Raw genomic sequence first — 20,573 nt, forward strand, 5'->3', positions numbered from 1 at the left:
ATCAAAAGCAACATGCTTTATTTATATTTATTTCACTTCTAAAGTTGTGGATTCCTTATGAGAAGATCTAGTCTCTGATTAAGTCTTACCTGAACATAGAAAGTTCGAGATGTTGTTACAATTTCAAACAAGTTGTCCCTCATCATGATGTCACTGTTGAAAACAAAATCATCCAATTGCACTTAAACAGCAGTTGTTTGAATGCAGTCTTTCTTTCACTTGTTTACTCAGTGTCAAGTTATGAATCAAGTAAAACCATTTAATTTAGCAGAAGCCCAATTATTTCCCCATTTTTTTGTATTAAACAATATTTTTTATGTAGTTACCTGGCTTTAGAAAAGGTTCATAAGGCAACTTTGAAGTCCAAAGCTTCTAAATGTGAAGAAACTTGTTCATTCAAGTCAACCCTGGCCCACCTAATTTTTTTTTTTATTTCTTTTTGTGTGTGTGTGTCTGAGAACAAGAGTTGAACTTTTTTTTTTTTTTTTTTTTGGCCAGTCCTGGGCCTTGGACTCAGGGCCTGAGCACTGTCCCTGGCTTCCTTTTTGCTCCTAGCACTCTGCCACTTGAGCCACAGCGCCACTTCCGGCCATTTTCTGTATATGTGGTGCTGGGGAATCGAACCCAGGGCCTCATGTATACGAGGCAAGCTCTCTTGCCACTAGGCCATATCCCCAGCCCAAGAGTTGAACTTTTGATCTGACACTTTTGCTGGTTAGCTGACACTCTAAACCACACCTCCAACTTCTTTTAATTTTATTAATTTTTTGCTAGTTTATTTTTTATAATGATCTATTCTGCAACATCTTTTAAGCACGAAAATTAATACAACGGTTTGCCAAATCTGATAGGGTCATTCTGTTCAATTTTTCCTTTTCAATACTGAGTTTTGTTTTCATATAAACAAAATTTTGAAAATTCTAACATTTCCCAACTATGAGGAACTAAAAGATACCATTAAAACTAAAAGGGAAAGTACAAGCTGCAATAAAAACATGTGCCAATGTACAGCCAAAGCAGTTCCTTACCTTTGCTTACATTCCTGGACTTTATGAACTTCTTTAAGCGGTATTATCCGGAGAGGTTCCTTTTCCTGGCCAAATATTAAAAAAAAAAACAGATTCAGGACTTTTTTCTTAAAATCCTTTTGAGGGCTAGTTGCCTTATCTGGAGTTGCATTCATCTTTCTTGAAGTACAACTAAAACTTAACCAGTTGAGCCATTCAGAATTAAAACAGTTCAAATTCCATTCTCTTAGCTACAGTTGCTCTAAGAGCTCAGGGCAGCTTATGAAAACCCATTAATTAGCCAGCAGGGTAGGTCCCCAGTGGATGGGGTGACTCAGTTACTGTAACACTTCCTCTTTGGAATGCCATTTGGGCATCAGTCATCCAGCTTGACTCAAAGCTGTCCCATTACACACATCACTTTCTTAGGAAAACAAGCACCACTTATCAAAATGTATGTTTACTAAATGCTGAGACATCTACTACATTTTAAATGTTTTTATCTCCCATCTTCAATAGCCTACATACAATCTAGGTTTATGTTGCAACCTAAACTATCAGGGTTTATTCTCCTAAGGAAACTGATGATTTGACATTAAGTAACATAATTAAATATAAGAAACAATTATAAGACATAAGACACACTGATTCCTAGTAGCACGGCAGTAATTTTTTTTAAAATTCATTAAACACTAATTCCTTTATCACTAAAAATGCTATCATGAAATTAAGATATGCCTCACTTTATGCAGCACCAAGGAGGAAAAAAAAAGTAAACCATGACAGAACATTTGTTCTTTTAATGATAAATTTTTAGAGAGCTTTACAAAATACTTTTATTCTGAAATAACTTCTGACCACAAGAGAATTATAAAAGTGATACAAATTATTTCTATATACCTTAAATCTTGTTTTATAAAATGTTAATAGACCTACGCATGTGTATATAAAATATATACGTGATTATATTTTTCCTGAAATGTTTGAAGGCAGGTTGTAGATAATGGTACATCTTACAACTACTTTGCTGTACATTGCCTAAAACATACACATGTTCTTATATAATCATGGTCCAGTTAGGGAACCCAGAAACTTGGCCATAACACAATACTATTGTCAAATTCACAAACCACATTCTGATTCCATTAATTACCTGACAAATATCCTTTATATAGCAAAAGAAAAATGACCTCTTTTCTACCCAAGGTTAATATAGGATACAATCTTATTTTTGGCTATCATGTCCTTAGTCTCCTCTCCTGTGGAATTGTTCTTTGGTTCTCTCTCTTTCCCTCTCTGTCTCCCTCTCCCCCTCCCTCCTCCCCTACCCCCCTCCCTTCCTCTCTCTCTCTCTCTCTCTCTCTTTACAGTTTTAAATTTTTCAGGTCAGTTATTTCATTCCCAATTTGGGTTTGTCTGATGATTATTCACTCTGAGATTCAGGTTATACATTTTGACAGGAAATAGCCTCAAGCATCTCCTCTGATGCCTTCATTTAAGTAATGTACATGGGTCTTCTCTCAAAGATTCTATATAATTACATCAATTTATGGAACCATGGATTGAAGAACTCATGTCACCTGACGACTTTTAAATGCCACTATTTGGACCAGTGGACGAGGACTCCTAATTTTTAAGTCTACCTTCAGATAGGTCAAACCATCTCAAGTAATGCAACTTAGGAATCAGTCTGATCAGGAAAAGAAAATACCAAGAGAGGGCTGAGAAGCGGAAATACAAAGGTTTAAATGTTGACCTTTAGAGAGTTAAAACCTTATATCAATCTTCCAATGATCCTACAGAGGAAGTTTACAGATGAGGAGGTGCTGATAATTTTAGATCTTTCAAGACAGAATGCCTCTTTGAAATCATGACAGTTTTTTTTGTTTGTTTGTTTGTTTTTGGCCAGTCCTGGGGCTTGGACTCAGGGCCTGAGCACTGTCCCTGGCTTCTTTTTTTTTGCTCAAGGCTAGCACTCTGCCACTTGAGTCATAGCGCCACTTCTGGACGTTTTCTGTATATGTGGTGCTGGGGAATTGAACCCAGGGCCTCATGTATACGAGGCAAGCACTCTTGCCACTAGGCCATATCCCCAGCCCCAAATCATGACACAGTTTTATGTAAGATATATTTAGGAACATTGTATTAGCAAAAAAAAAAAATCACAACATAATAAACTGAACTATTGGTACCTCTCAAAACTAGAACTGGATTATTCTAAAAATAGGGAATAGCATACAATCATTACATTTTTCAGGCATTTGTAAAGAATACTTAGGACATAGCACATACCAGTTCCGATTTGAAGTAGCCTATTGTGTTTTCATCCAACTGAAAATATCTTCTTTTCCAGTTTTTCATCTACCAGAGATGAACACAGATGTGAGAATGCCAAATGGTGATGACTAACTACTTAATCGCTCCAATATGAACCCACAATCAGACGTGCCAACTACCCAGAAGCCTTGCTATCCTCCCTTCTTCGTGAAGCTGTAAATAAAACCTTGTTTCTTTTGCTAATGAAGCCTTCAACTTTTAGTAGCTGGTTTTCATATTTTACTAATGATACTCTATTTCATAGTTTTAATGCTCAAGTAAAAAAAGAAAAAAAGTATTTCCTTTTCTTCCCACCACCCAACCCCCACAAAGTAAAGAGCAAGCACGGGAAATGTTATTAAACCACATCAGGTTTCTCCATTTATAAAACTTAGGAATCCTTCTTCAAGTAGTTTACACATAGGAATGAAGCAGTACGTATATAATACAATGAATCTAGAAAGGAAACATTTAAGGAGCTAAAATATCTCCAAGTTATTAATATTTTAGACTTGGTAGACAAACAAAAACTCCAATTAGCATGCACACACGCGTGTGCACATGCATCAGAGAATTCTGTGAGGAAATTCTGACTGCAGTGTCCTGTAAACTCTCTACAGAGAGAAACCTCAGGTGCTTGCCTTCAATTTCTGAGACCTAAAGCAACACTTTCTGGACTGCCAGAGAGCGATGAACAGTCAGTCAAATGGGAGCGCTTGAAGCATTTTATTCACGACATTCTCAAGATTTAGTTCACATAGAAAGAATAAATTGTAGAAGAGTACTTTTGTTTTAAAGACAAGATCTTCTTATGCAGTCCAGACTGGCCTGGCACTCATGAATCTCTCAAGTGCTGGAGATTACAGGCATGTACTCTCCCAGGCAGAAAAGTACCTTCGATCTTTAGTAACCTCATCATGGTGCTGTCTGTGTAGGAATACCTGGGCTAACTTGGAGCAGTCTCACTTGGGAGTACCAATGTCCACGCCGCTCATTTACACCTTTCAAAAAACACTTGGCTCTAGGTTTTATACAACAGTTTTCTTTTCAACCAGCACCAGTGGCTCACACCTGTAATCCCAGCTACTCAGGAGGCTGAGATCTGAGGACTGTGGTTCAAAGCCAGCTCTGACAGGAAAGTTATGAGACTCTTATCTCCACTTAACCACCTCTCCCAAAAAGCCAGGAGTAGAGCTGTGTGGCTCATGTGGTAGAGCTCTAGCATTGAGGAAAATGAAGCTCAGGGACAGTACCCAAGCCCTGAGTTCAAGCCCCAGGACCAGCACCAAAAAAAGAAAAAAATATATGTATACTATATATATTTATATATTAATTGTATAGAAAAACTAGATCTAAAAACATACATAAAGTATCAAAACAACACAATTCAAATTACAAGGTTGATAATACATACCTAACACAATGTTTTTGTCCACCCAAAGCAACACATGGATAGAATCTGATACATTACTTAATCAACTAAAGACACACATAAAGGTCTATGAAACAGCTAGTAAACAAACATTTAAGAAATAAGTAATTTGTGTTCACCCATGGTAAATACTAAGTAGAAGACCTTAGAGAAAAATAATGTGTGTATAAACACACACACACACACACACACACACACACACATCAAAAGAAACTGGAAGCCTAGAAAGCTCACAAAAGCTTTCCATGTAAGTCAGTCCAACAATAGCAGGCCCTGAGCCCTGGGCCTGCTCTCCCCACTACTGTAGGCACAGTAAGCCCATTCCCTGACCTGTTATTCGAGGGTGGTAGTGGTGGTGCAGAATCAACAGAAAAACTTTCTGGAAGCTGTTAAGAAAGCTCAGTGGAAACAGGAAAAAAGAGTACTGCATTACAAAAACAGAACAAACCCTGCTCTACATCCCAACTCTTCCTGGCATTCTGGTCTCCATTTTAGGTGTTTCATAAAATAAAGCAAACATTGAAATGTTAAGTTGCAAGCTTGCTTGGCATGTGCTCATCTTGTGATCCCTTCACATTTTGTTCAGCTACTCACCACTGCTCCTTGTTTTACACAATATCCAGCTTTGATAACAGCACTGTCTGGAGGCGGTTTAGGAGGAAAGTAGGTAAGATGGCTTTGTGACCGCTTCAAATTATTTCTGTCAATACTTTCACCACATTCATTTACATCTTCTTTCTAAAATAAAACACCACAAAGAAATTGTTTTCTTGCTTACTGAGCATTCAAAGCCTTCTTTCACTTGTTATCCTAAGCAGAAAATCCCTCAGGGCAGTAAGGAACAGAGATTTTATAGTGAAAATTTTTGAGATACTTCACAACCATTCTATCATTCATTAACGCACAAATTTCTACTACTTTGCTTCTACAAAATCCTACATCTAGTACTTTTTGGGGGGGGAGGGAATGGCCTTTTATTTTGAAATAATGATAAAAGATTCACAAGAAGCACCAAAAAAGGAAAAAAAAAATCATTAAACTGGCCAGGTGGCTGGTGACTGTCGCCTGTAATCCTAGCTACTCAGGAGGCTGAGTGAGATCTGAGGGATAATGGTTCAAAGCCAGCCAGGGCTGAGACTCTAATCTCCAATTAACCACCAGAGAACCAGAAGTGGGGCTGTGGGCTCAAAGTGGTAGAGAGCTAGTCTTGAGCAAAAGAGTTCAGGGACAGTGTTCAGACCCCAAGTACAAGTGCCATGACGAGTACAAAGATCATAAAACTACACCAAACCAAACAGCCATACTGGAGTCCTTCAATCAGACTCCCCCAGCAGGGACACTATCTACAGAACACCAAAACCAATAAGCTGCTGTTGGTACATTCCACAACCCTATTCAGACTTTAAAAGTTTTACATGCACTCATTTGTTGTGTGTACATGTAAAGATCTGTCCACCACTACTAATCAAGACACAGAATTATTCATTATCACCAGGTTTTTCTTCTACTACCCTATCCCTAATCCTTCAAAACCATTCATTTGTTCACTATTTCCGTAATTCTGATGTAAGTAGAGCCATACAAAAGGCAATCTTTTGAGATTTTTTTTTTTTTTGCCATTCAACATAATTATCTAGTGACTCACCCAGGTTGTTCTTTGAATCGATCATTTATTTCTTTTTAGTGCTACATCTCATGTAAGGGCATACTACCAGTTATTACACACATTGAAGGGCGTGGGAGTTGTTCCCAGCTTTTGACTACTAGGAATAAAGCTATTATCAACATTCATGTACAAGATTTCATGTGGACATAATTAGCCATTTCTTTAAGATAAAGGCTTAGGAATGCAAATGATGCATTGAATAGTAGCTGCAAATTAACTTTAATGAAAACATATGAACCAAAACTTTGTAGAGTAGCTGAACTAATATTTTACATTTCCCTTACCCACAATTCCTTTGTTAGACTTGCAAGTATCTTCTCCCAGCCTGTAGCTTTTTTTTTCATCCTCTGAACAGTAATTTTCAAAAAGTTAAACATTTTAAATTTTGAGGAGGTCTAATTCACCCATCTTCCTTTTATAAAAGGATGAGATATATTACACCAAGCTTAAGAGCTCCTTGATTAGTCCTAGATCTTGAAGATTTCCTATGTTCTTTTCTGTAACTGCTGAAGTTTTCATTTTACACGTTAAGCCCAGTGTTTTTTAAAAACTAATTATATCTAGTACTTTATGTCCCCAAAAGTAGTGGCTTCCTGTTTATTTATACCACCCAGTAATCTAGAATCCCACAAATAAAGTAAATGAGCATTTTCAAGAAGTCCTAAAACTCAAGAGAAAAGCTAAGTGTTAGCTGTCATACATATCTTGAGGAATTTTTAACCTGTTTTATATCTAGGTGAACAATACTATGTGCTTAACTTTTAATCCCAGGACTTAACTATGTGCCCAACAATTGACAAATAAAATAAACATGAAAATGACAGTTAACATTTCTGATACTATATTATTTAAATGCTTTCAGAATGAACAAATAATACTTTAATCTTTTTAAAAAGTATATGATAAAATAAAGCAATAAAGTTACTGAAATTTTTTAAATGCTATCTCCCAAGAATACAAATTAAAATATGAACTACTACAACAGCTTAATACAAGTACAGGTAAACAGAATTACCCTTAATGTTAACTAAATATAATAAAGGGAATGCTTAGTCTAGCTATCTATCAACAGTTAAAACCATTACCTTTGGAAAAAGCAAACATCCATTTTGTTTTTTAAATCTAAGAATGGAAATAACTAAGTTCTTGCTGACATGAGGATTTTTGTTCATTAGTATGGCCCTTGACAAATATAAAAAAGCATTTTGTAATTAATGTTGTAAGATTTCTTTCCACTAATCACCTTTCCCTGGCAAAAGACCCGGAAGATGAAATATATAACTTGAAAGGTCAAAAATATCAATCTTTGAAGTTCAAGAGATATAAAAATAATAAAAATTCCAATTTCTTTTAAAATGTTGATTTCTCAACTACTAGGAACTTAATTTGCATTAGAAATTCCCACAATAGCAACAGAAAAAAAATTCACAGAAAAGTTTTAATTTCACTTAAGTATATAAATTAATATTTTTTCCTAATGCCCATGTATTTAATCTAGCTATCAGTACTGTTGAGATAAAATTAAGCCAAAGTCCCACTTCTCCATTTGGCTTATGACTTCAGGTTGTAGAAAAAAAAAAAAACAGGTTTAAGAAACTACATATATTCACAAACTAAAATTCAGCAATTTTACTTCCAGGTACTTATCCTTTAGAAAATTCATCTGTAGCTTGGTGCCAGTGACCCTGTCTGTAATCTTTGCTACTTGGCAGGCTGAGAATGAAAAAGATCACTGTTTGCGGCGAGCCTCAGCAGAAAAGTCTGCAAGGTAACAAAACAGTACAAGAAATGTACCAAAGGCCTAACATTTGAAACTGTAACCTTTCTGTACATCACTTTGACAATAAATAAGAAAAAAAAAATTACAAATTAAAAAAAAAGGTCTGCAAGACTGCATCCCAGTGGAGGGAAGCGAGATGTCCCCTGTCATCCCTGCTAGGACAGGAATCCTAAAATGGGCAGAGGTGTAGGCATGCACCTGACAGGAAAGAAGACCCTACCTTAAAAATAACCAGCATACAAAAGGGGTGGGTTGTGGCTCAGCAGTATAGCACCAGCTTACCAAGTGTGATGCTATGAGTTCAAACCCAAAACCACCACCAAAACAAAACAAAAAACAATATTGTTTATATAAGAAAGATAACAGAAAAAGAGGGGAAGAAACTTCCACAAAGGATTTGTAAATTATGTAATTCCACGGCAGAACTAATTCTTGCAGTCATTATAAATGATGTAGAGGCCCAGCACTCATACCTGTAATTCTACTCAGGAGGCTAAGATCTGAGGATCACAGTCCAGTCAGCCCAGGCAAGAAAGTCCCTGAAACTCCTATCTCCAGCTAACTACCAGAAAACAGGAAGTGGAACTGTGGCTCAAAGTGGTATAGAGTGCTAGCCTTGAACAAAAGAGCTCAAGGGACAACGCCCAGGCCTTGAGTTCAAGCCCCACAACTGAACCCCCAATTCAAAAAAAGGAATTATGTAGAATAACTAGGTGACTAGTAAAACACCAAAATTTTTATAATAAACACATGTTTGTAAAACAAGGAACAAAAAAAAAAGATTTTTTAGTAACTGAGTAGTGAACTAGTAACTAAGTAAATCCACTAATTTAGGGTCTTGTTTTGTTGTTGGTTGACTTGAACTCAGGACCTGGGCACTGTCCTTGAGCAATTTTGTTCAAGGCTAGTGCTACACCGTTTTGAACAACAGCTCCACTTGTTCTCTGATAGTTAATTGAAGGCAAGAGATTCATTCAGGAACTTTCCTGCCTGGGCTGGCTTTGAACTGTGATCCTCAGATCTCAGCCTCCTGAGTAGCTAGGATTATAGGCATAAGCCACTGGCACTTGGCTCACTGTTTTCATTTTGATGACAACAAAACATCGATGTGCAATGAGCCCCCTTACATGATAGGAGAATGAATATATCACCTGAGTTGGAGTAATGATGGGTACACCACCAACAATATCAGTTCTGTAAGACACTTGCTTCTTCCCACATTCACCCTGGCGATTCAGGTTGTCAGAATTGGGCTGCGCGTCTGACTGCTTTGGTACCTGAAATAGTAACGAAACTCATTTTATAACCAAAAATTTTTATGCAACTATTTTTTATTACTGTTCACAACTGTTTGTATGTAATTTATAGGCATATATGAGGTATTTACAATATTGTACATGTACTTCAAGCTCTTACCTGTTATTTTCTGCTCCAGTCTGCTTTATAATAGTACAGCATCCCTTACCAAATGCTAACTTGCACAGGTACCACTCCATGCATGTTCTCATTCCTCCTGCTGCTAAGCCTATCCATTTGAGAGGTGGGGAAACAGTTGGGCACAGTAGCTCAAATCTACAATCCCAGCTACTTAGAAGACAAGATGCTGGGAGGATCATGGTTTAAGGCTAGCCTTGCCAAAAATTCACAATGCCCAATCTCAATAAATAAACTGGAGGTGGTGAGGCACACCTGTAGTCCAGCTACACAGGAGGAATACATAGAAGAATTGTGGTCTGAGGTTGACTCAGGCAAAAATGAGACCCCCCAATCTGAAAAATAACCTAAAGCAAAAGCATATCACATGTGACAGAGCACCTGCCTAGCAAGTCCAAGGCCCTGAATTCAAACACCTGTACTGCCAATAAATAATCAATCAATTAATTACGTGGAAGCTGAGAGGCATTAGGAAATGCAGGTTTTAACTCTGGGTGATCTACATTCTAGCCAAGTTGTGAAACCTTGTTCCAAACTCAATCACTATCGTCTACATCTTGCTGATAAGAGCACTTAACTTTTTTTGTTGTTTTTTGTTTCTTGGGCTTTGGGGTTTTTTTTTTTGCCAGTACTGGGGCTTGAACTCAGGGCCTGAGCACTGTCCCTGACTTCCTTTTGCTCAAGAGTGCTAGCACTCTAACATTTGAGCCACAGCCCCACTTCTGGCTTTTTCTGTTTATGTGATGCTGAGGAATCGAACCCAGGGCTTCAGGCATGCTAGGCAAGCACTCTACCGCTAAGCCACATTCCTAGCCCCAGAGCACTTAACTTTGGATCACAGAATAAATTTTTTAAATCTTTAATACATATAAAAAATCAAAATGTCGCTAGGGATATGGCCTAGTGGCAAGAGTGCCTGCCTCATATACATGAGGCCCTGGGTTCGATTCCCCAGCACCACATATACAGAAAATGGCCAGAAGTGGCGCTGTGGCTCAAGTGGCAGAGTGCTAGCCTTGAGCAAAAAGAAGCCAGGGACAGTGCTCAGGCCCTGAGTCCAAGCCCCAGGACTGGCAAAAAAAAAAAAAAAAAATCAAAATGTCTAAAGTAGCATAAAACCATTTAGGAATTTTTAAGGAGTCCTCATACTTAGATGATGACAAATCATTCAATATAAGCCAATTATGACTATGATAATAGTTGGATATGAACAACTCACTAAACACCAAAGAATAATGCTTTTGCTAAGAATTTAAAATACACCTGAGATTAATAAAGTGACCCAGCCAATCATTATTTTTGTCTACAGACTGTTAAAACATGAAGACAGCATTTGAGTAGTTTTTTTCTGTTCATTTATTTTGTTCTGCTTGAGACAGGGCTGTCCTTAAATTGGCTATGCAGTTTTCAGGCTGGCCTCAGAGTTTTGATCCTCTGTCTCAGCTGCCTAGTTGCTGGGATTCTAAGCATGAACCATAATGCCCAACCTGAACGACAAATGGTCAAGGTTATGAGTAAGATGTAATAAAACACAATTCGGTGCCAATTATGTTGAACATGATTTAGTTTCTCTCCAATGACTTAAAGGATATCTTGGGACCTGAAGTCTTTCAGAAACACTATGAACAATACTACTGGCAATCACAATAGTGGCATAAAACATTTCAATTAAATTAAATACGGGCTACTCAGCGAACTACAGAGGACATCAGTCATACCATATTCAAAGATCCTCCCATTTTACTAGGTCATTACAAAACAGTGTGTTCTCAAAGCTGTAATGTGCATCAAGTGTCATCGGAAATATTATTAAAACCCGATTCCCAGGCTACTTATCCAGAAACTCTTGATTCCATAAATCTATAGATTGGCCCTTCCCAATTTGCACTTTAAGGTAGAGCAACAGATATTTTTGAACAAGGTAGTTCACAAACCATACTTTAAGAAACACTGACTGGTCTAAAACCTGTGCTCTCACTTTATGAAACTTTATAAAGGTCTATGGATACAAATGATTTAGCTCTTGCATGAATTCTAAAACTCTCAGTCTTCCCCTTCCTATTCCACCTCCCTTGTGAAGCTTCCTCGCAGGCCTCTGGCTGAGTCCCCCAACCTCTCAAGCATATCCAAGCTGTGCTGCCAGACACTATTGGGGGGGTCAGGAGGAAGGAGAAAGAGAAACCACCAGAAAGGAAGAAGTGATTCCTTAATGCCTCTGGAATTCTTCTAAGAGGTTATATATTTGGAGTATTTTTTAGAGCAATACAATAATGGACAAAATTTTACTTTTTAAGTAAGATCATATCATGGGACAATTTGCTGAGGAAGCCTACTGTATTTTCTAAGAGCACCCTGTATTTAAGTTACTTTGACAGTGAAAAATGTGGCACTATTATCTCAATAAAAATAGAAACTAGCATTAAGACAACTTGTAAACAGGGTGAATAATTATTCAACTGTATGAGAGGTGCTAAGAGGTGGATCCCTACAAAAAGCAGTATTTTCTTTTCCAACAAGTTGTAAGTTTAGCTAGGCATGGGAATTTCAAGGAAAATTATTTAATATAACCCTACAAGTACACTGAAATTTATATTAGTTTCTTCATTTTTCTTTTGGAAACAACAGTGTATTTAAAACCTTTGCCTATGCTATTAAATCAAATGCTACCAATTTATCATTATAATAAAAGTATAATTATAATTATAAAAATTATATAAAATTATATCATAATAAAATCATGTTAAATATAGCATAACATCAGTGTTAAAGTCCAATATTCACTTAGAATTACATTTTTACAAAAATGATCTAAGCTGTAATCATCTCTTTCCTTAAAAAGAACATTTAAGCAAAATATCACAAATAAAGTCATCTCCCTCAAAAACTATAAACAACTGAATGAAAGGTTAACCTAAATTTAAACATTAAATCATTTTCAGGATAACCACACATACATACACCCCATGCCCCTACATCAGCCAACTGTTAATGAAAATCAGGAACGTGATCCATCTCACAGGGCAGAAACTAATGTCAGAACTGAGGAGGCTTGGGTTTTTCTGACTGTTGCCTTTCCTGGTTTCCTTTTTCCTTTTTTTTTTTTTAAACATGGACTGTTTTTCATGAGATCTGAACGTATTCTTAGCAGGGATTTGTATACAGTAGAAAATTCTAATACTAAAAAAAGGAAAAACTGACTAAGGAATGTGAAAATGACTAAAACAAGACTTCAATATTTATGACTGAAAAAAGTGAAAACGCTGCAGGTTTCTCAAAAGTTAAAGGGAAGATTAATGTTCAACTCACCAAGAATAATGACAGTGCATAAAGATGAAAACCTAAAATAGGCAGATACAAACTCCCAGGTCATAAGATCTTTTAATGTCATATGCTACACCTAACCAGTCTGGCTAACATTTTTGCACATGTAGGGTATTTGGTTAAAACCAAAATATTACATTCAGCTTACACTTCTACTTGCTCCCAGTTACTATTTAAAAACTAACTAAATAAAAAAGGTTGATGAGTTTTGTCCCAATTTCAAAAAGACTAATTTCACAGTAAAATTTGCATCAATTTTTAAATTAGAAACTCTGTTGGGATAATATACTTTAAAAACAGTGGAAAAGTGAGCACCAGTGGCTCAAGCCTGTAACCTTAGCTATTTAGGAGGCTGAGATCTGAAGATTACAGCTCAATCAGTGCAGGAAAGTTCCTGAGACTCTTATCTCCAACTAACCATCAAAAAGCCAGAAGTGGGGGCTGGGGATATGGCCTAATGGCAAGAGAGCTTGCCTCATATGCATGAGGCCCTGGGTTCAATTCCCCAGCACCACATATACAGAAAACGGCCAGAAGTGGCGCTGTGGCTCAAGTGGCAGAGTGCTAGCCTTGAGCAAAAGGAAGCCAGGGACAGTGCTCAGGCCCTGAGTTCAAGGCCCAGGACTGGCCACAAAAAAAAAAAAAAAAAGCCAGAAGTGGACCTGTGGTTCACATGGTATAGTGCTAGCCTTAATCAAAAAAGCTAAGTAAGGGACAGTGCCCATACCCTACATTAAAATAACGAACTAAAACCTGTGGCTTTCTGCTTAGGATTAACTATAAATCATCTTGGATATCCCCTAATATCAAAAAAGGACCCAAAACTGTTAGGACAAATACAAAGATGAAAATACACTTTAACTTTTGATTTTTCCAGATTCCAGTCACAGATATATTCCCTTTAAGACTGATTCCTCTATTTTTGCTCTTTTCCTAAAATAATAATGATGGAAAAAGAATTTTAAATGCCAATCCACATACACACAGACTTAAGCAAAGTAAGGGAATGCAGGCCGTGGTGCTGGAAGACCGTTCACTAAGATGGCAAACTACTGCAAGGGCAAGGTGATAGCTAATCACCACTCTCTCACCCATTCCCCTCTAACTATCTCTATGTTGAAACCACTAATTCTCAAACTCTAATTTTGGACTTCTAAAAATTTTCACTCAGCAGCCACCAATTACAGTTGACCAAAATGTCACTTGGAGTGATTCCACAGGAAAGCAAGCTACACATGTATTAAAATAGAAACTAATTTTTCAAAGATTTTAAATATAAATCATCAGCAACTGACTTTAAAAAGTGATCACTACTTTTTTCTTAGAATAGTAAGAAACCACTGTTTCTAATTGCAAATTATAAAAACTGGGTTTAATAAAGTTACCACAACATACTGTCTTTCTACAGAAAATTTCCAAATAGGGAAAGGACCAACTAAAATTTTTGAAGAATATATACTTCTGAACCAGTTCAAAACACTGCTTCTTGAAACTGCACAAACCCAAAATAACTTCTGCTTCATGTACAGATCAGATGTGGTGTGTGGGCGTTTACTGTCATGTGGTAACAAGCTGTTCTGGTGCAAGACAGAAAACTCAACCTAACTCTGAAAACAGATTTAACTGTAGTAACTCTTTATTGTGTTGCAATACAAACAGGGACTCATACATTTCAGGTAGAAACTAATAGTGGCAAATATATGCTGAATTTCAGGGCACAGGTTTTGGGGCAGTAAATACCAGCATTTTAGTAAACACACACCAACTGACACAACTCCGTACAGGAACTCCTTCCCAAGCTGTTTTGGACAGCCTGTGACGTATTTTTCTGTGTGTAAGGAAAATGCCTAGCAAGCTTAGGGGGTAGTTCCATGTACTTGCTAAGAAGCAGCAGTAGGAAACTTGCTTTGGTTTGAGGAACAAAAGTGTCACTGCACTTCAGAATTCAGGCTCAGAGCCTGACAGGCTAGCCTGGGCTCCCAATCCCCTAGTTTCAAGTCACTCGATCTTTCTAAACCTTACATTTTGGGGGTTGTTTTTGGAGGTCATGGGGCTTCAATTCAAGGCCTGGGTACTGTCCCTGAGCTTTGTTTGCTCAAGGTTGGCACTTTACCACTTTTAGCCACAGTACCACTTCCAGTTACCTGATGGAGATAAGACTCTCACAGACTTTCCTGTGTGAGTGGCTTTGAACCATGATCCTCAGATCTCAGCCTCCTGAGAAGCTAGGATCACAGGACGCGGCTTAAACCTCACTTTCTTCCAGACAATTCTGCATAAAACCTTCAGTCCAAAGCCTGGAGTATGATGCAAAGCATCAGTAAATACTAATATTCATTAGAAAACCAAACAGAAAAAAGAGGCTGGAAGCAAAGGATTATAAGGGGTGGAAAGGGGAGCAAAGGTACCAACCCACTGGAACTCCAGGAAGAAGTTCAGAGCTTGGGACAACTCCCCAGGGCCACATGGCCACGTGGTACCTAGTCCTGTACTTAATCTTTCAGCCAGTCACTTCCATTGTCCTGCTTGCTCCCACATTCATGGCTTCAAAGACAGGAATGCTTATGACCATTACCCAAGTAGGTGGCAGGTCTCCAGAAGTAAAACTCAAGCCCTTCAGGCTGGACTCTCCATGCTACTCGAATTTCACCCTAGAAACATTATTTAAATCTACAATAATATATGTCTTTATAAAGTACTTGATATGGTGAAAAACATTCACAGGCTGAAGAAAGGGCTGATAGAAGCCAGGTACAGGAAAATGCCCTCACTTTCATATTTTTAAGGAAGCTGGAATATAAAAATCTGTGGGCAAGCTGATGACATTCAGTAGGAATATTTTCTTTTTTTCTTTGACAGTCATGGGGTTTGAGCTCTGGGCCTGGTGCTGTCCCTGAGATCTTCAGCTCAAGGCTGCATTCTACCATTTGAGCCAGAGCGTCACTTCTGGTTTTCTGGTGGTTAATTGGAAAGAAGAGTCTCATGCACTTTCCTGCCGAAGCTGGCTCTAAACCGCCATCCTCAGATCTCAGCCTACTGAATAGTTAGGATTACAGGTGTAAGCCACCAGTGCCCAGAAGGGATATTTTCAAAATACAAATATTACTTCCCTATATTAAAAACTGTTTTTTTTTTAAAAAAAATCACTTACTGTAATTTTTATAGCTTTGTTCAAAACGTTTACCCATTCCACTAGGTCTTGCTGATCATTGGCTTGTAGGAAATACTTCCTCATTCCAGCATTCATAACTGTGGAGAAAAACAAACATGAGATATTGTACTTATTACTTCCAAATTTATGTTTGCAGCAGCTGAAAAGTCTTGCTACATTCAAGAGTCACACTTTGGCTATCTCCAATTTTTGAAATTAAATAAAATAACACAATGAAACATCACCTATCCATCTCCATAGTTTTACTAACATTTTTATAATTTTCCTGACAAGAGAATTCACGTTTGCAATTTTTGTGTTAGCAAACTATCTTCCCAATTGCATATGAAAAGACTTTCACTTAATACCCTTAACAGCCTAGTTACTAGCACTTAGGCTAATTATACAGCTCTTGTTCTCAGACCCAAGGCTCCAGACAGTGGGCCTAAGAGTCTGCAAACACCATTTCCTAGGTTTCCTAGTCAGCTGGGGTCATATTCTTCCACTAGTAGTAGGCAGTGACAGTACAGAAGGTAGAATTGAGGAGGATGAGATGAGATTGGCTGGCTCTGTTCAACAGCAGCACAGAACCACCAATAGCACAGAACCACAGTGCTAGGGCTTTCTGATGCCCTACACAGCCTTGTAGGCCCGGCCACGAGCTCATACCTTCTGCTCCTCCACAGTTACCTGCTACCTCTTTTATCTCTCCACCTCTGGAGAGCCACTTCAGACAGGTTCTAATTTCTGGATTACTTCAACATTCTCTTTGTGTTCTTTCAACCTTCCAACATTTAGATAACCAATTCCCTCTGACAATTGTTTTGGAACTGCAATAGCTCATGTGCTTTCTTGACTGTATCTTGACTAATATAGCACTCTTTGACAACTTAATCAGTGGACAAATATACTCTTTAAATGTCAATTTCTTTGATTAGTGCGACAAAATAGGCTTTTACATTTGTTACTTATATTTGTTTCATGAGAATGTTGTACATTTTAATAATATAGCCGAGTTGTTTACCTCTAATTCATGGGAGCTTTTAAGGTCATTCTTTCTGCTGTATTACAGCACTGTTCCTAGCTGCCACTTGTCTTTTCACACTGTTCACAGTATCTTTTATCAAGCAGACACATTTTATCAACGTTTTTCCCTCACCATTCCAAATATTTGGAACAGTTAAAATTATAAAAACTGTTAATACACTTGTGTAGATTTAATATAATTTACACTGACCCCTGGTGTAACGGGCATTAGGTTATATTATCAAGTAAATATGAATATTCTGTGTTTTGTCCACTTATCAGTTAATAGATATTTTGGTTGTTTCCACTATTTGGCTATCATGAAAAAACTGAAGATTCATGTGCAGACTTTCTGTAGAAGAAATGCTAAATCGCATGGAATTCCATACTATCTGATGAAGAACTAATGTTTTTATTCAAAGCCTAAAGGTATTTTGTTTCCATTAGCAATGTATGTTCACCAACATTTATTCTATTTTCACTCATAGATGCTATTATACTAGAAGTGAAATGTTCTGTTGGCTTTTGTATTTCCCTGATGATTCTGATCTTCTTTTTATGTGCTAGCTACCTGGCCATTTGCTTGACTGACTTTGAGTTATCAAAAAATAGAGATTTAGCTGGTGCTGGTAGCTCACTCCTATAACCCTAGCTACTCAGGAGGCGAGATCTGAGGATCATGGCTCAAAGCCAGCCTGGGCAAGAAAATCCATGACTCTTATCTCTAATAAACCACCAGAAAACTGGAAGTGGCGCTGTGGCTCAAGTGGTAGAGGGCAGCCTTGAGCTAAAGATCTCAGGAACAGCACCCAGGCCCAGAGTTCAAGCTCCACGACCGACCAAAAAAAAAAGAGAGAGAGAGAGATTTGAAAATGCTTCAGAATATGGTAATTATCATTTTGCTAAAGCAAGTATCTTCTCTAACTCCTTTAGCTATATATCGCCTTGAGCAATCATCATGAGGATGGCATGCTCTCCCATAACACCTTTGTTCCTTTTAAATTCTTCCCTTGCCCAGTGCTTCGGGTATCAAATTACTTGCAAAATCTTTCTGTAGAGGTAGAGAACTTGTTGCCTTTTCATGAACTATTCTGAAGAGGAGAAGTAGAGGGAAGTAGGAGCCTCACTCTTCTTTTATCTTAGTAAATAAAGTGGGAAGAAATTTTCCGGGCGGCATTTGGCTTATTCTTCTGTCAAACCTAAGAAACTTTAAGAACTGAGTTGACTCCTACTTGTTAGAAAGAGGATCATCTGTCTCCTACAAGCTGCAATAACTATCAGTACCTGTCTTATAGTTAGTGTCACTGGTGGCAAACGGAGAGTGGCCATGTCCTCACTAGTGGAGGGCTCCAAAGGACTGTCACTCCTAATATCAGCCTGCAAAGGAAAACTGTGAGCGTGGCTCAATGGTCGAGTGCTAGCCTAGCAACTGCCAAGCCCAGAATTCAAACTCCAGTCATTTAAAAAAAGGACACTTTTTACAACCAAAAGAAAGTAAAGAACTTTAACAGTAATGCTATCCCCAAAGTTTCTTCTACTACTTCAATGTAACATATTCCTTTCCCATGCCAGTTTGCCTCCTCATTTCTGTGCCTTCCATTGCTAGTACCCACAAACATATTTTAGAGGGCACTAATTCTTCTGGCTTCAACTATTACCCATTATCTTAACAGACTCCAAGTTTGTACAGTATTATAGAATTGTAATTAATGCACACTAATTGTACAAAATAATGGGCCTCACTGTAACACTTCAATTTGTGCATTTATTGTACTCTGATTAGTTCACCCGCCTATAACCCAACCCCACCCACCCCCATCCACTGCTGCCTTGGTCCTCTTCCCCTTCCCAAATAGTCCTTCTTGTACTTTCAGATCAGCTTTATAGCCTAGTTTCCACACTACTATGTTTAATATGGAATAGCACAAGGTACATTCCTGGAAGTGATCATTATAAACACCAAGATCATGGTTACAGATGGATGCAGTGACATAGAATCATGTTTTAAGTAGAATGGGAACAGAAGAGACTTAGATTGGGGTGAGAGGCAAAAGTTTATCTCTTCATTGTAATGTGGTTGAGAGGGAATCTGCCTTAGAATAGTTCACAGGAAAATAGTCTTATTTTCTGACTGTATTCTTTTATAATACGATCTAATTACATCTGTCTACTTTGAAATTTCTAACATAAAATAAGGCTACTTACCAAAACAGAACTCAGCCTTTGGCCTTAGCTTAGTTGCATCGCTAACCTTTTGAGAGAGAGAAATATGTTACTCCCTTTTCCACTTACTGCTATAACCAAACTCAAATTCTTTGTGAATGTCTATATAAACAATGGCCCATGCACATATATTACGTAGATCTGAAACTAAACTTTATCAAGTAAAATATAGGATCTGCATCCCAACTGTAATATGCTTCAAACAAAACCTTCCGATGCTTTCTATGAAAGAAGCCATTAGAATGAGGCAGGTGAAAGTACAACAGTGGGTTTAAGTCACACAGAAATATTTTTAACTTAACAAAATCTCCAAAATGTCCTCAATGAATATGGAAACTATCAACTGTTTCCAAATTGTAAGAAAAATGGTGGTGGGCAAGTGTGACACTACCCATTGTTGTGGTAAAACCCAAACTCCAGAGACTTTGCCCTGAGGAATCACCATGGTACTCCATCTCCTCTTAACAATACCCCCAGGGAAAGGGCATCACTTTGGAAGGGAAGCAGCTAGAAAAGCCCATTCATGACCAGTCATGCTGCCACACAGCTGTCCAGTGACAGGACACATAACTGTACTGTCTTATGCCTTTTGAAAGGAACTCAAGTCTGGGATCCTGATTCCAATTATAAAATTCACAGCTGAGTAACAATGCAGCTAGTTCTAGAAATAAATTTTGAGGGAAATATGGCCTTTTGAAAGTAAAGTACAAACTGTACAAGTCAAACTTCAATAAGCTAGAGGCCAGAGACGAAGAGTTAACTGCACACACACAAAAAAAGAGGCTATGTTTTAAAAGGCAAAAGGAAAGCAGCTGGCCAATCTTCCTACTTGCTTTATTAAATTAATATTTTATCTCAAGCATGAGCTCTCATTTTAAAAAAGACGAGGTTAACAACTGAAAAGATACAGGGAAAGAAGCCATCTCATTCTCAACTGCTTATTCCAATAAAGTAGGGCTTCCCACATTAATTCCCTGGGTGTAAAAATGTGAGGCAGTAATTACATTACAATGTATACAGGAACCATAGACACTAAAGCAAATAGTTCATTTTACAACAAAATCCTACCATTCTTAATAAGTCTCTGTAAAGTTGGGCTGCAAGCTACCCTGAACTTTTTTTAAATATCTTAATTTAAAGGAACATTTGGGCTATCCAACATTTGTCTTTTGTAAATTTATACAATGACTTAAACAGAAAATGTTTCCTTTAAAACA

The 20,573-nt window shown here is 37.7% G+C and overlaps 1 protein-coding gene across 8 annotated transcripts in view; it reads right to left on the reverse strand.

Annotated features, from left to right (window-relative positions):
- Window positions 1–20,573, reverse strand: part of Plekha1 (pleckstrin homology domain containing A1) — a 52,515-nt gene that overhangs the window by 7,112 nt on the left and 24,830 nt on the right. For 7 of the 8 annotated variants that reach the window (XM_048338090.1, XM_048338088.1, XM_048338089.1 and 4 more), the window contains exons 4-10: window positions 19,339–19,384; window positions 16,108–16,205; window positions 9,353–9,478; window positions 5,350–5,493; window positions 3,300–3,368; window positions 1,029–1,093; window positions 90–153 (exon numbers count right to left, since the gene is read on the reverse strand). In XM_048338090.1, the coding sequence (XP_048194047.1) occupies window positions 90–153; window positions 1,029–1,093; window positions 3,300–3,368; window positions 5,350–5,493; window positions 9,353–9,478; window positions 16,108–16,205; window positions 19,339–19,384 (612 nt within the window). The remainder of the gene's footprint in view (window positions 1–89; window positions 154–1,028; window positions 1,094–3,299; window positions 3,369–5,349; window positions 5,494–9,352; window positions 9,479–16,107; window positions 16,206–19,338; window positions 19,385–20,573) is intronic. The other variant, XM_048338092.1, reaches the window with a different exon arrangement.

Source organism: Perognathus longimembris, chromosome 2 (assembly GCF_023159225.1).
Source record: "Perognathus longimembris pacificus isolate PPM17 chromosome 2, ASM2315922v1, whole genome shotgun sequence".
NCBI lineage: Eukaryota > Metazoa > Chordata > Mammalia > Rodentia > Heteromyidae > Perognathus > Perognathus longimembris.